General features: G+C 39.7%; 1 protein-coding gene across 1 annotated transcript in view; it reads right to left on the bottom strand.

Annotated features, from left to right (window-relative positions):
• The window catches only part of SCCPDH (saccharopine dehydrogenase (putative)), a 38,537-nt gene that overhangs the window by 12,101 nt on the left and 9,368 nt on the right, over positions 1 to 17,068 (bottom strand). The window contains exons 4-5 of the mRNA XM_028111859.2: positions 16,264 to 16,393; positions 13,288 to 13,337 (exon numbers count right to left, since the gene is read on the bottom strand). Coding sequence (XP_027967660.1) covers positions 13,288 to 13,337; positions 16,264 to 16,393 — 180 coding nt within the window. The remainder of the gene's footprint in view (positions 1 to 13,287; positions 13,338 to 16,263; positions 16,394 to 17,068) is intronic.

The following is a 17,068-nucleotide window of genomic DNA, read 5'->3' as shown; positions in this document are numbered from 1 at the left end:
CATTCTTCCAACATAATTACACCCTGCACGACCCTCACCTCCAATGCCCACTAGACGTGAACAGCAGAAAGGAGAACACAGGCAAGGGTATGAGCTCAGAACCCAATGTCTCAGTGCCGACTCCTCTTTACCCAACCTCTACATGGGCCTTTTAATTCTCTATTACAGAAATGTTTTAAACTTCATTTATAATTCTGTATATATTGTATATAACTGTTTTAAGGCCTGCCTTACATGTAGTTTACCTTGTTCGAATGAACAAAGTTATTTAGAAATATTTATTCAAAACCAACTTTGTCACAAGATTTTGAAAGAGGAATATCAGTAAAGCTGATGTGAAGATACTGTTGCTTGTTAATAAGCAGAGTAAGAGAAACAAGAAAACCATCAGAAGATTCAGGTGTTCACATCAGAGCTCTGATGACACTGAAAGGCAGAGAGACACCAAACTTAATTTCCATTTTGATATAGGTTAGTATCTTCTGTAGTGTTAAAATAAACAGAGCTACAAGTCTGAGGGGTTTCTATGTGAAACTACTCTAAATCTGGGCCCAATCAATGTGACCTATTTGCAAACATAAAGATTCCCAGGGGCATCTCACTGGCTCTGTCGGCGGAGCACATGACTCTTGATCTTGGATGTAGAAATTACTTGAAAATAAAAGCTTTAAATAAAAATAAAAAAATAAAAGATTTCCAAATACCAGGAGAAAACAGCTTTTTGAAAACCTAAGAATATCTTCTTATACAAATAAGCCATCAAAAAGGCACAAATCACATTCCATTTTTAAAAACTGTTTACCTTACTGAAAAACATAAAGTACACAAAGCATAAATATACAATTTAATGAAATTATGAAACAAATATCCCTGTAGCACAGAAGGCCCTCCTTCTGTCCTGCATCATGGTAATAAAGACAAATACCTGCTTTTCCTTAGAGTTTTACCACCTAAGTATTCATTCCTAAACAGTAAGTGAATTTTGCCTGTTTCTAAACTTTACAGAAATGGAAGTACACAGCCTTTGAGTTCAGCCTTTTATGCTCAAAACTGTGATGTTAAGATTCATCATGTGTTAGAAATAACTCCTACTATGGAAATCAAAAATTACATGGAAAAATATGAAAACGAAAACCTGACAGTCCAAAACCTTTGGGACACAGCAAAAGCAGTTCTAAGAGGGAAGTTCATAGCAATACAGGCCCACCTCAAGAAGCAAGAAAAATCTCAAAATACACAACCTAATCTTACTCCTAAAGGAGCTAGAAAAAGAACAAACAAAATCTCAAATACACAACCTAACCTTACTCCTAAAGGAGCTAGAAAAAGAACAAACAAAACCCAAAACCAGCAGAAGGAAGGAAATAATGAAAATTAGAGCAGAAACAAATGACACAAAAACTAAAAAGCAATAGAAGCAATTGATGAAACCAGAAGCTGGTTCTTGAAAAGATCAACAAAATTGATAAATATGATAAACCATAAAAAGAGAGAAAGGACTCAAACAAAATCACACAAGAAAGAAGATAAATAATAACCAACACCACAAAAATGCAAACAATTGTAAGAGAATATTATGAAAAACTTGGGATGCCTGGGTGGCTCAGTTGGTTAAGCGTCTGCCCTCAGCTCAGGTCATGATCCCGGGGTCCTGGGATCGAGTCCCGCATCGGAATCCTTGCTCAGTGGGGAGCCTGCTTCTCCCTCTGCCTGCAGCTCCCCCCTGCTTGTGCTCTCTCTCTCTCTGACAAATTTTAAAAAAAGATTATTATGAAAAACTATATGCCAACAAATTGCACAACCTAGATGAAATGGATAAATTCCTAGAAACATATAACCTACCAAAACTGAAACAGGAAGAAACAGAAAATTTGAACAGACTCATTACCAGCAATTAAATTGATCAGTAATCAAAAGACTCCCAACAAACAAAAGTCCAGGACCAGACGGCTTCACAGGTGAATTCCACCAAACACCCATTCTTCTCAAACTATTGCAAAAAACAGAAAAGAAAGGAAAACTTACAAATTCATTCTGAGGCCAGCATTTCCCTGATACCAAAGCCAGATAAAGACACTACACACAAAAAAAAGAACTACAGGCCAGTAGCTCTGATGAACATAGATGCAAAAATCCTCAACAAAATACTAGCAAACCAAATCCAACAATACATTAGAAAGTCATTCCCCACAATCAAGTGGGATTTATTCCTGGGATGCAAGGGTGGTTCAATATTCACAAATCAATCATGATATATCACATCAATAAGAGAAAGGAGAAAACCATATGATATTTCAATAGATGCAGAAAACACACTTGATAAGGTACAACATCCATTCATGGTAAAAACCCTCAATAAAGTAGGCTTAGAAGGAACATACCTCAAAATAATAAAGACCATCTATGAAAAACCCACAGCTAACATCATCCATAATGGGGAAAAACTGAGAGCTCTTCCCCTAAGATCAGGAACAAGACAAAGATGTCCACTCTCATCAGTTTTATTCAATTTAGTACTGGAAGTCCTAGCCACAGCAATCAGACAACAAAAAGAAATAAAAGGCATCCCGACTGGTAAGGAAGAAGTAAAACATCTACTATTTGCAGATGACATGATACACTACATAGAAAACCTGAAAGACTCCACCAAAAAACTGCTGGAACTGATAAAAGAATTCAGTTAAGGGGCGCCTGGCTGGCTCAGTCAGTTAAGCAGCAGCTCTTGATTTCAGCTCAGGTCATAATCTCAGGGTCCTGGGATCGAGCCCTATGTAAGGCTCTGTGCTCGGTGCAGAGTATGCTTGAGGATTCCCTCTCTCCCTCTGCCCCTCCCCCTGCTCTCTCCCTCTCTCTCTCAAATTAAAACAAAACAAAACAAAAGGTATTCAGTTAAAGTCTCAGGACCCAAAATCAGTTATGCAGAAATCTATTGCATTGCTATACACCAATAATGAAGCAGCAGAAAGAGAAATCAAGGAACTGATCCTATTTATAATTGCACCAAAAATAATAAAATACCGAGGAATAAACTTAACCAAAGAGGTTAAACACCTGTACTCTGAAAACTATAAAACGCCAAGGAAAGAGACTGAAGATGACACAAAGAAATGGAAAGACATTCCATGCTCATGGGTATGAAGAACAAATATTGTTAAAATGTTTATACTACCCAAAGCAATCTACAGATTTAATGCAATCCCTATCGAAATAGCAACAGCATTTTTCAGAGAACTGGAACAAACAATCCTAAAATTTGTATGGAATTTCTGGGGCGCCTGGGTGGCTCAGTAAGTTAAGCATCCAACTCTTTTTTTTTTTTTTTTTTATTATTATTTTTTTATTCATGAGAGACAGAGAGAGAGGGAGAGGCAGAGGCAGAGGGAGAAGCAGGCTTCCCGCTGAGCGGGGAGCCCGATGCGGGACTCGATCCCAGGACCCCGGGATCATGACCTGAGCCGAAGGCAGACGCTTAACCATCTGAGCCACCCAGGCGCCCAAGCATCCAACTCTTGGTTTCAGCTCAGTCATGAGCTCAGGGTCCTGGGATCGAACCCAGTGTTGCGCTCCATGCTAAGCATGGAGTCTGCTTGAGATTCTCTCTCTCTCTCTCTCCCTCTGTTCCTCCTTGCTCGCACTCTCTCTCTCAAAACTTAAAATTAGAATTAAAATTAAAAAAATTTGTACGAAATCTCGAAAGACCCTGAATAGCCAAAGCAATCTTGAAAAAGAAAAACACAACTGGAGGTATCACAATTCCAGACTTCAAGTTATATAACAAAGCTATAGTAATCAAAACACTGTGGTACTGGCACAAAAACAGACGCAGATCAGTGGAACAGAATAGAAAACCCAGAAATAAACCCACAGTTATATGGTCAATTAATCTTTGACAAAGCAGGAAAGTATCCAGTGGAAAAACACAGTCTCTTCAACAATGGTGTTGGGAAAACAGAGCCACATGCAGAAGAATGACACTGGATCACTTTCTTACACCACACACAGGAATAAACTCAAAATGGATGAAAGATCGAAATGTGAGACCTGAAACCATAAAACTCCTAGAAGAGAGCACAGGGAATAATGTCTCTGACATCGGCCCTAGCAACAATTTTCTAGATATGTCTCCCAAGGAAAGGGAAATAAAAGCAAAAATAAACTATTGGGACTGCATCAAAATAAAAAGCTTCTACACAGTAAAAGAAACAATCAACAAAACCAAAAGACAACTTACTGAATGGGAGAAGGTATTTGCCAATGACATATGCATTAGGGGGTTAGTATCCAAAATACACAAAAAAACTGACACAACTCAGCACAAATAATGCAATTAAAAAATGGGCAGAAGACATGAACAGACATTTCTCCAAAGAAGACACACAGATGGCCAACAGGCAAACTCATAAAAAGATATTCATTATCACTCATCATCAGGAAAATGCAAATCAAGGGGCACCTGGGGGGCTGTTAGTCAAGCCGTCTGCCTTTGGCTCAGGTCATGATCCTGGAGTGCTAGGATCGAGTCCCACATCAGACTCCCTGATCAATGGGGGTCCTGCTTCTCCCTCTGACCCTCCCCGTTCTCGTGCTCTCTCTCTCTCTCTCATTCTTTCTCAAATGAATAAAATCTTAAAAAAAAAAAAAGGAAAATGCAAATCAAAACTACAATGAGACATCATTTCACACCTGGCAGAATGGCCAAAATCAACAACACAAGAATAAAAGTGTTGGCGAGGATGTAAAGAAAGGAGAACTCTCATGCTCTGTTGGGGGGAATGCAAACTGGTGCAGTCACTGTGGAAAACAGTATGGAGGTTCCTCAAAAAGTTAAAAATAGAACTAACATACGATCCAGCAATTGCACCACTGCATATCTACCCAAAGAATACAAAGACACTAATTCAAAGGGATACATGGACCCCGATGTTTATTGCAGCATTATCTGCAATAGTCAAATTATGGAAGCAGCCCAAGTGTCCACTGACAGATGAATAGATAAAGAAGACACACATACTGGAGTATTATTCAGCCATAAAAAAGAAGGAAATCTTGCCATTTACAACATGGATGGAGCTAGAGGGTATCATGCTAAGCTAAATAAGTCAGAGAAAGACAAATACCATATGATTTCACTCACAGGTGGAATTTAAGAAAGAAAACAAACAAGCAAAGGGGGAAAAAAAGAGACAAACCAAGAAACAGACTTTTGAATTACTATATTGTATTGAAACAGTATATTGTACACCTGAAACTAATAAAACACTGTATGTTAACTATACTGGAATTAAAAAAAAAAAGAAAGAAAGAACTCCTGCTCTATAGCTGGTCTTTCCATTTTCTAAATGGTATCTTTTGATAAACAGACATTCTCAATTTTAAATGTACACAAATTTATCACTTTTTCTTATATCTAATGCCTTCTATGTCTCTTTTAAGAAACCATTCCCTAAACAGCCTGGTGACTACAGTTAATATTGTATTCCCTATGTGAAAGTTGCTAAGAGAGATCTTAAAAGTTTTTATCACAAGGGGAACCTGGGTGGCTCAGCTAGTTAAACATCAGACTCTTGGTTTCAGCTCAAGTCTTGATCTTAGGGTCATGAGTTCAAGCCTCATGTTGCGCTCCACGCTGGGCATGGAGCCTACTTAAAAAAGAAAAATTCATCACAAGAAAAATAAATTTGCAAGTATATATGGAGATGGATGTTAACTAGACTTATTGTGGTAACCGTTTTGCAATATACTACAGTATATACAAATATCGAATCATTATGTTGTATACCTGAAAACTAATGTTATATCAATTATACTTCATTAAAAAAATAATAAAATATATGTGTGTGGGGGGGGGAAGAAGCCATTCCCAACCCTGAGGCCATGAAATACACATCATCTTCTAGAAGCTTCACCATGTTGCCTTTCACACTTAGGTCTATAATCCACCTAAACTTGACTTTTTGTACACAGTGCAAGTACGAATTCAATTTCATTTCTCTCCATCTGGATACCCAGTTGTCCCAGCATCACCTCCTGAAAAGCCCCTCTCCCATAAATCAAGTGCTCACACATGCATGAATTATTCTGAGCTCTTTACTCTGTTCCAGGCCTACTGATGTCCCACTGCCAGTGTAATGCACTGAATTAATAATAAGTCTTGATACCCAAGAGCATCTTTCTACCTTCTTCTCCTTCAAGAATGTCTTGGTTATTCTCAGCCCTCTGCATTTCCATATATATTTTAGAATTAGCTTGTCAAGTTGCACACCAAAACAAAGCAAAACAAACAAAAACCTGTTTCAGATTTTTATTGGAATTACATGGGGAAAACTGACATCTTAACAAAATTGAGTCCCCCAATCCATGAATATGGTGGATCCTTCTATTTATTTGTCTTCCTTAATATCTCTAATCATGTGTTACAGTTTTCTTCACAGAAATACTACACATTTTTCTATTACTATTTTTAGGTACTTAATTTTTTCTATGCTATTAAAAATGGTCACTTTAAAAAAAAAATTCATTTTCTAACTGTAGCTGGCATATAGAAATGCAACTAATTTTTATATTAATTCTGTCCAGCAACAATAAAGACTAGAATGGAAATAAATGAAACAGAGAATAGAAAAATAGAGAAAAATCCATGAAACCAAATTTTTTTTTTTAAGATTTTTTATTTATTTATTTGACAGAGAGAGACACAGCAAGAGAGGGAACACAAGCAGGGGAAGTGGGAGAGGGAGAAGCAGGCTTCCTGCCAAGTAGTGAGCCCGATGCGGGGCTCAATCCCAGGACCCTGGGATCATGACCCGAGCCGAAGGCAGAGGCCTAACGACTGGGCCACCCAGGCGCCCCCCAAATTTCTTTGAAGAAATCAACCAAACTGACAAACTTTTAGCCAGACTGATAAAAAGAAGGAAAGAGAAAAAGACAGAGAATGCACTCAAATTACTAAAATCAGGAATGAAAGAAGGAACATTACTACCAACCTTACAAAAACAAAAAGGAGTATAAGGGAATACCATGAACAACTGTATGCCAACAAATGAGACAACCTAGATGAAATGGACAAACTCTTAGAAAGACATTATTACGAATTGAACCGTGTCTCCCCAAATTTATAGGCTGAAGTCCTAACCACTAATACCTTAAAATGTGACCTTATTTGAAAACAGGGTTGTTGTAGATGTAATTAGTTGATATGAGGTCATACTGGAGTAGGTAAGCCCCTGTCCTTAACAGACAGGTGAAATGTGGACACAGCATGCCCAGAGGGAGAAGAGATCAGAGCGCAGCATTTGCATGCCCCAGATGCCAAGACAGCCAGCAAACCACCAGAAGCCAGGAGAGAACTATGGAGCAGATTCTCCTCAAAGCCTCTGAAGGAACCAACTCTACCAACACCTTCATCTCCAACTTCTAGCCTCCAGAACTGTGAGAATAATAAATTTCTGTTTTTTAAGCAACCCAGTTCGTTATGGCAGAAGACTAATGCAGATGCAAACTACCAAAACTGACTAAAGAGGAAATGGAAAGTCCTAGTCAACCTATAAGAAGAGATTGAATTAATAATCAAAAAACTTCCCACAAAGAAAAGCCCAGACCCAGATGATCTCATGGATGAATTCTACCAAACATTTAAAGAATTAATACCAATTCTTTGCAAACTCTTCCTAAAAGGCCAGTGCTAATTACCCTGATACAAATCAGACAAAAGACATCACCAGAAGACTACAGGCCAATATTCCTTAGGAACATAGATGCAAAAATCATCAACAAAATACTAGCAAACTAAATCCAGCAATATATAAAAAGGATTATCTACTGTGACCAAGTGGGATTTACCCCAGCAATGTAAGGTTGATTCAACATATGAAAATCAATCTTAAGTAATACAATGTAAGAAGAGAAGAAAAAACAAAAACCACACGATCATCTCAATAGATACAGAAAAGGCATTTGATAAAATATAACACCCTTCAGGTTAAAAACACTCAACCAACTAGGAATAGAAGGAAATTTCCTCAACCTGATAAAGAGCACGCATAAAAACCCACAGCTACACAAGGACATCACCTCTCGCCACTTCTACTCCCCATTGTACTGGAGGGTCTGGCCAAGGAAATCAGGTAAGAAAAAGAATTTTTCCAGCAATCTATGAAACTCATTTATTAATTCTAATAATATTGCCTATAGATTTCTTCAGAATTTCCTACACTCACAATTACATCATCTGCTGAAAATAGTTCTGTTTCTTCCTTTTTTTAATAAAGATTTTATTTATTTATTTGAGAGACAGAGATAGCAAGAGAGAGCACGAGTAGGAGAAAGAGAAGCAGGCTCCCCGCTGAGCAGGGAGACTGACTTGGGACTCCATTCCAGAATCCTGGGATCATGACCTGAGCCAAAGGCGGACACTTAACCGAATGAGCCACCCAGGCGCCCCGTGTTTCTTCCTTTCTCACCTATATACAGTTTCTTTTTTCCTGCATTACTGCTCTGGCTACAATCTGGCTGAATGGGCACCCAGGTCTTATTCCTGAGCTCAAAGCAAAAGTTTTCAATGTTAAACACTGGGTATCATCTTTATTATAGCTTTTTTTTTTTTAAAGATTTTATTTATTTGAGAGAGAGAGAATGAGAGACAGAGAGCACGAGAGGGAAGAGGGTCAGAGGGAGAAGCAGACTCCCTGCTGAGCAGGGAGCCCGATGTGGGACTCGATCCCGGGACTCCAGGATCATGACCTGAGCTAAAGGCAGTCGCTTAACCAACTGAGCCACCCAGGCGCCCTTTATTATAGCTTTTTAAAAAAAAAGATAATCTTCCCTTCTACTCCTGGCTTGCTGTAAGTTTTAATCATGAGTAGATAGTACATTTTACCACACTTTTTCTCTATTTATCAAGATGATCATAAGACTGTCCTCCTCTAACCTGTTAGTGAGGCGGATTACAGTGATTACATAATATTAAACCCCCCATTCCTCTCTCAAACTAACTTGGTCAAAAGGTATTCTTCTTGGGACCCCTGGGGGGCTCAGTCGTTAAGCATCTGCCTTCGGCTCTGGTCATGATGCCACGGTCCTGGGATCGAGCCCCACATCAGGCTCCCTGCTCCACGGGAGGCCTGCTTCTCCCTCTCCCACTCCCCCTGCTTGTGTTCCCTCTCTCACTGTCAAAAAATAAATAAAATCTTTTTTTAAAAAATGTATTCTTCTTATGTATTACTGCCTTTAATTTGCTAATATTTTATTTAGGATTTTTACATCTATGTTCCTAGAACATGAAACTGGACTGGACTTTTGCATTCTGGAATTGTTCTTGTAGGGTTTTAGAATTAAGGTTAAGTTAGCCTTGTCCACTCAAGTCAGCCAACAAACACTTACTGAGCTCCTACTATGTGACCAGCACTATTCTGGGTGCTTGGTGAATTAAAAAGACAAAGATCCTTCTTTTTGTGGTGCTCACATTCCAGAGAGGGTGACAAACTCAATAAAAAATACAATACATAGGATTTAGAAGGTGTGAAGTACTATAGGAAAAAAGAAAAAGAGTAGATATGATGAAGTGAAAATGATGGGCAAAGGAATTAAGTTTGCAGTTTTAAATGGGACTTCATCAGGAAAATGACATTTGAGAAAAGACTTGAAGGAGATGAGGGTGTCAGTCACGCAAACATCTCTGAGAAGTGTTTTCAGGAAAAGGAGAGAGCCAGCACAAAAGCAGACAGGCTGCAGTGTGCTGGCGTGTTCGAGGAGGGCACAAAGGTCAGTGTAAATGAGGGAGAATGCACAGACGTGTGGGAGAGGAGCCTGGAGAGGGGACAGGGGCCACATCACGTATATTATTCTTGCACACGACTGGAAGGACACAATCCGAGTGAGGTCTGAAAAGGATCATCCTGGCCGTGTCGAGCATGGACTCTACAGGAACAGGTGGTAGCAAGAATAAGGTGGGAGAAAGAGAAATGGTGAACAGCGATCAGATTCTCACATATCGTGAAGGCAGAATCAACAGGATTTCCTGACACAGGATCTGGGTTTCAGAGAACAGAGATAGCAATGACCACACCGTTTGATCTGTGTGGAAGGACACGCTACTACCAACTGAAATGGATACAAATGACCCGAGGCTGGGGCACATTTGGAAAGGAGAAACAAGAGGTCAGTACGGACAAGACACAGTCTGAGAGATCTATCAAGTGTTCAAGTGGAGATGTCAACTAGGTGATTGGATGTTTTAAGTCCGAGTGTAGAAAAAAAGGTCTGGGTTAATGACATAAATTTAAAATACATTTCATCATATGCAAATATACAGAGATTTTCATGTTATCTCTTCATTGATTTCTAGTATAATTGCACTGTAGTCTAAAACACACTCTAGGGGTGCCTGGGGGGCTCAGTCGTTAAGCGTCTGCCTTCGGCTCAGGTCATGATCCCAGGGTCCTGGGATCGAGCCCCACATCGGGCTCCCTACTCAACGGGAGGCCTGCTTCTCTCTCTCCCACTCCCCCTGCTTGTGTTCCCTCTCGTGCTCTCTGTCAAAAAATAAATAAAAAGTCTTTAAAAAAAGAAAAAGTAAAACACACTCGGGTTGGCAAATGGTCTCTGAAAGGTCCAACTTGTAGCTTTTACAGGCACAGATGGTCTCTACTACATATTCATCTTTGAGTTTCTATTATAGCCCTTTAAAAATGTAAAAATCATCCTTAGCTTGTGGACATATAAAAAAGGCCATGGGCTGGGGGCACCTGGGTGGATCAGTTGGTTAAGCATCCAGCTCTTGGTTTCCACTCAGGTCGTGATCTCAGGGTCGTGATATCGAGCCCCATGTTGGGCTCCACGCTCAGCACAGAGTCTGCTTGAGATTCTCTTTCCCTCTCCCTCTGCCCCTCCCACTCATGCTTGCGCACGCTCTCTCTCTAGTAAGTAAATCTTAAAAAAAACAAAACAAAAACAAACTAGAGCCGCATCAGCCACGATGCAATAAGCCCCCATACAGCATACACGGGACATTTCCATCACTGTGGGAAGACCGGCCGGACAGACAGGACTATTCTACAGTGTATGATTTCAATCCTCTGAAATTCAAGCATGTGGTCTGTGGTACAATTGTGTGTGTAAAATAAAAAACCTCCAGGGAAAAAGAAAGATTAAGGAGGGGCAGGACAATTCAGTGACTAGGGATACACAGAATCTGTCCAGTCCTTGTAAAATTCAGGCTGTGGATTTTGCTTTAGGGGCAATGAGAGAGGGAGCTGCGCTCGTATGGATGCTTCAACTCTCTTGTCCTGGGTTAAGCCCCAACTTTAAGTATGAATAATTAATAAAAATAATACTTAATAACACTCACTGAGCAATTTGCTAACTGCCCACCTCTGTTCTGATTTATACTCACTGACTCAGCGATCATACGAAGTAGATACTATTACCATCTCCTCTTACAGATGGAGGAAGTGAGGCACTGTGAGGATAGTGTGGAACTTGCCCATGCTCATATCACTGGTAAGTGGCAGAGCCAGAGTTTGAGGCCAGGCAGGCAGTCCTGCTTCAAAATCTGGCTCGACTCAGTAAGAACCATCAGGGGCTCTTCTAGCCCTCTAATAAAGGGAAGACCCTTTCTTTACATCGCCTCATCTATCCAATTGCATCTCCTGCTGCTCTTTCAAAAGCAGCCTCTTTTCTCCTCTACCAATTTTCTCACAATCTCCCTGTTGTGACATCTGGGTTTTGTCAGTCCTGCAACCCTCTACTTATAAAACTGCTTATAAAACTCTCTTTCCTATCTGGAACATGTTCCATGTCGGAGAGATGAGTCTGACTCTGTGGTTCCCCCCTCCAGAGGCCTGTGACCCAGGCCTAGGCAATCTGACTGCGCCGTTACACCAGGTCATACTGACAGGCTCAAGAATAGCCGAATGGCCCAATACTTGACTGATCTTTCCTATCATGTGATAAATCAACTCTGCTAGCTGTTCCCAGGAAATGAGGAACTTTAAGGACAATGTACCCCTGGGACCACCAGCATCTTCCATGCCATGCTGAGAGGCACACAAAGGGACCCAGCAGAAATGAATGCAAACATCGGTAAATTCCACACTATCCACCTGCAGAATCAGTCAGCTCCTTTTCGTGTTGCTGGTTTAAACCGGGTGGAGCTGGGTTTCTACCCATGCTCCCCAGATTCAAGTACGTATCTCATTTTTGCTTCTGAGCCTATGTTCAGGTGACTGCCTCTGATCTTCCAAATGCCATTCCCTTGTCACAGCTAAACTCTGCAAGGCCTCTAGGAGGCCTTCCCCAGTTACTCAGGCCCACTATCATTTCCTTTTATTCTGATTCTCCAGTGGACACTCTCTGTAACCATGGATTTTAGCATGTGTTATATAGCTCTTTGTGTTTATTAACCTGATCCCACAATCTGGACGACTAGAACCATTACTCTTACCCACACACGCTCCATACCTCCCACAGCTATGTCCTGAAAATGCTACTCCCTCCCCCTTAGCCCAGCTCCACGGCACCAACCTCCAAAACTCAGTCCATGCCCAGCTTCTCCAGACAGCTCTTACCTCTGGCCTCCCAGCTGGATTTACTCTCCATTCTCAAAATCCTACAGTATTTTATCTGTCTCTTTAACATCTCTCTCTTCTGCCAAGCTACATTATTATCTCTTTCAGGAAAGGTTTGCATCTTCGTTTCTTTGTCACACTACCTTGCACTCCTATATATATCTGCACCACCACAGAAGACTTGCTGGATGAATGGATTTTAAAAAGAACCTTAAGTGTAGACCTAGAATTGGGTCAAACACTACTGATGATAAAAGTCCTATGGTAAACGTGGGCCTCTGGGAACGCAGCCATCTCAGGTCTCATGTCCCAAACAGGCTGGACAGTCGGTGATGACATCATCCATCTCTTTATGGCCACGAAAGCACCGGGCTGTGAGTGAGGCGCACAACACAAGTGCACAGACTTGGACTAAGGTGAGGACTGAAATGGCTGACAGCGTTTATCACACAACAATGAGAGATAGTTTGGTGCTGGGATCATGGTAACTCATTCTAATACAGTGACCTGTGCAGCTGTTTTTAACAAAATTCTATTTTGAGTCTAACTAATTCCCAGCAAGCTACCACCTTTACCTTTTAAAATCAAACACAGTGACTCTCACACCCTAAAAATTACAAATATATATGAAATTTAATTCATCTAAATCTTTTTAGGAGGCATGTATGATTTCCAAAATGTTTTTGTTAACTTTAAAAAACACCTGAGAAACAGAAAAACTAACCTCAGGTCCGGAATGTACAGTCAGGAAACTTTCCACAGCAGTCAGAGTGCCTACGAGAGCAGCAGAACAGGAAAGTCAAATCAGATAAAATCCATGTGACTAAGACATGCAGTAATAAATTATTCCTATTTTTTAAAGATTTTATTTATTTATTAGAGAGAGAGAGAGCATGAGCAGGGGGAGGGGCAGAGGGAGAAGCAGACTCCCCACTGAACCAGGAGCCCGATGCAGGGCTCGATCCCAGGACCCCGAGATCATGACCTGAGCTGAAGGCAGATGCTTAACTGACTGAGCCACCCAGGTGCCCCAAATTATTCCTATTTATTTAGGACAAGCCTACAGCAGATACAGTCAGAAAATCTGTACTGGTAATAGGTTCATTATGTGACTGAAAACAGACTTACGAAGCAGCTGAAGCCAGGTAAATTGTCAGAAAGAGCAGTTTAGAAAGTCTAAGTGCTAGTACTGGCAAAATCTTTTCTAGTATTCAAACTGCCACTGAAGATCCCTTCCAATGAGGCAACAATTTAGTTCACTCGTTCACTCTGGAAGGCCATCAGCACACAGTTCTCAAAACTACATCTGTGGGATGAATTCTGCTTTCCAGTATGACTGCTTTCAAGGCAGCTTCATAGTAGTGATTTATAATGAATGTGCAGAAAACCTATCGAAATGGCCTCTGTGATGGCTTATAAAGTACTTAAAATAAGGCTGTTAAAATGAAATAAAAATATAATAAGTATAAATAATAATAGAAAACCAAAGCCAGAAAAAGAGGGAGACATCAACTACATAACCACAATGGCTAAAACACAGGCATAGTGGTTAATCATTGAGTTTCTCAAGAGCAGTAAGACAAAAGAAAAACCTAATGGACTAAATCTCAAAATCTGATAAAATGAAATATAGCAATTTCTTTTTTTTTTATTTGAGAGAGAGAGAGCACAGAGGGAGAGGGAGATGGAGCAGACGCCCCACTGAGCAGGGAGCCTGATACAGGGCTTGATCCCAGGACCCCGAGATCATGACCTGAGCTGGAAGCAGATACTTAAGCGACTGAGCCACCCAGGTGCCCCAAAATGTAGCAATTTCTTAAGACTGGTGTTCCTAGTTTTAATTCCAAGAGAAAACAAAATCATGGGGCCTTTAGAAAGCTGACCCTGAGAAAGAGAATGAATAACCACATCATCAACAATGATGAGAACCATAGTCATCTAAATGTTGCTAGGTGACCACTGACAAAACACCTAGATCATGAAGTATAACGCCCTGAGATGATTCTGAGGTTTGCTAAGAGAAGGCAGCCTGGGTTTATGGCTCCATGATTTACCCTAGCCAAAGAAAGAATGTGGACTGCCTAAGGCCACGCGCAGTTAACACGTGGACCACTTGCACCAAACAATCAGTGAGGATACTCGTTGAAATGCTCCCTCTTAGGGTTTGGTATCTGAAAACAAAGTTTTTAAACAAGGCTTAAAGTATTATTTCTCCCTTAAAAGAAAAAAAAGACCTATTCAAAATAACAGAAACTATTAAATATTTAAAAACCTTAGTAAAAAATATGTAAAACTACCATCAAGAAAATGTCTGAACTTTAGAGACTTAAAAGTATTTTTTTGATAAATGGAGACCTACCAGGTCTATGATTTTAAGACTGTTTTGAAGATGTTCAACTGGGGACACCTGGGTGGCTCAGTCAGTTAAGCAACCCACTCTTGGTTTCAGTTCAGGTCATGATCTCAGGGTCCTGGGATCAAGCCCCACGTCGGGCTCCACCCTTAGCATGGAGTTTGCTTGGACTCTCTCCCTCCCCCTCTGTCCCTCCTCCCCAACCACTCAAGCGCTCTCTCTCTCTCTAAAGTAAATAAACTTTAAAAAAAAAAAGATGTTCGTGTTCTTTTTATTTGGAATGGTTCTGGCACTTCATCACTGAGTATGATACTGGCTATTGCCTTCCAACATTAATTATGTTAATAAAGTATTCTATTCCTAAATTCCTAAAAATCTGCAATCAGTAAATGGCATGAATTTTCAAATCATTTACTGCGATGGCCATCTAGCTTTTCACCTTCGATATTCTGATGTGATGATTATATAACTTTCTAAAAAGCCTTGGTCTTGATATATTATTCTTTTAAAATGCCATTGAAGATTTATTAAAATTTATTTAGCATTTTTTTGACTATTAATTTCACAAAGACTAATTTATAGTTTTCTTCTTTTTTTTGGTGCTATCTATCTGGGGCTTTGGCTTGAGTTAACTTTTCAATATAAACTGAAACACTTTCCATCTTTTTAAGCTCTACAACAGTTTATATGACACTGGAGTTACCTGTTTCATGTCATTTTCTAAAATGGACCCTTTTAAAATATGCATGGCATTAGTAACTTCCATTGTTTTACCATAATATTGATTTTTTTTAAGATAAAGGGTTTTTAGTTCTAAACTGGTATTATTTACATCAAAAAGCTTTCAAGAGCATAATAGGGCAAATTCTTTTTCCAGAAATTTTACAGCTTTAACCATAACTAAGTTGAGACAATGAATAATTCCTCACTTTGGAATACACACAGTACTAACCACATCTCAAAAAATTGTGTCAATAGGATTTTATAACAAGTATAGCTGTATTAAACACAAAGCATGTGTTTTTTTATTTTTAATTTTTTTTTTTATTTTTTTTTTAGAGAGGGAGAGCGGGGGTGGGAGGAGAAAGAATCCCAAGCAGGCTCCACACCCAGCGCAGAGCCTGACACAGGGCTTGATCCCACAACCCCAAGATCACAACCCAGACGAAATCAAGATCTGGATACCTAACCCACTGAGCCACCCAGGTGCCCTGAACAAATCATGTGTTTAACTTTACCCATTTATAGTTATGTTTCTCTTCCCAACTAGTTTTTAGTTCATCACAGTTATAAACATGAAGATTTTCTACTGTTAAATTCAATTAGTGCTTAGTGGTTGATAGTTACCGTTCATCTTATTTCTGGTATATATTACGCCCAGATCTGCTGGAATGGAGTCAAAACCACTGCTTCCAATGATATAAGACCCTTTTTCTGCAGCTTTCTCATGATACTTCCAATACATTAATTCCAGAAACTAAAAAATTCAGGACAAAAATCTGAATCAGAGCTATACAGAAACATTTAAATGAGCATTAAATGATAGACCTTAAAAGACAAAGCAATTACATTTTGAAAATGCTAACCAATGTGGCTTTTAGTGAAATATTAACTGTGGAAATGTTTTTCACTTACTTGGCAAATATTTACTGTAGACCTACCACGTGCCAAGTAGTGTGGGGCACAGGCTGATCTGACTTAACGACACTAGCAACTTTTTCAGAATGAGTTTTAAATGCAAAAGTAATATTATGAAAAACTAAATTAGTATGCAAAAAAATACAAAGACAGCAGCAAGAAAACATCACCCACATCGTATTCCTCAGAGGGACATTATTAGAGACATGGATCGGCACACATATATTTAGTTAGGATGAAGAAAGTGGTAGGAGAGGAGGGATGGAAGAGAAGAACGTCTGTTCAAATCCTCTGCCTGTTTTTACAAATTACTTTTAGAACAGTTTTAGAGTCACAGAAAATTTGAGTAGTGGAGAGTTCCCATGTACCCCGACCCAGTTTCTCCTATTGTTAGAGCTTTTCCATTTAACATTTGCTACACTTAATGAACCAATATTGATAACATTATCATTAGCTAAAGACCATACTTTATCCAGATTTCCCTAGTTTTTACCTAATGTCCTTCTTCTCCACC

This window comes from Eumetopias jubatus, unplaced genomic scaffold (genome assembly GCF_037043125.1).
Source record: "Eumetopias jubatus isolate StellerSeaLion01/CBP00866 unplaced genomic scaffold, mEumJub1_p1.0 scaffold_12, whole genome shotgun sequence".
Classification (NCBI taxonomy): domain Eukaryota; kingdom Metazoa; phylum Chordata; class Mammalia; order Carnivora; family Otariidae; genus Eumetopias; species Eumetopias jubatus.
This window is presented reverse-complemented; position numbering and strand designations above follow the sequence as displayed.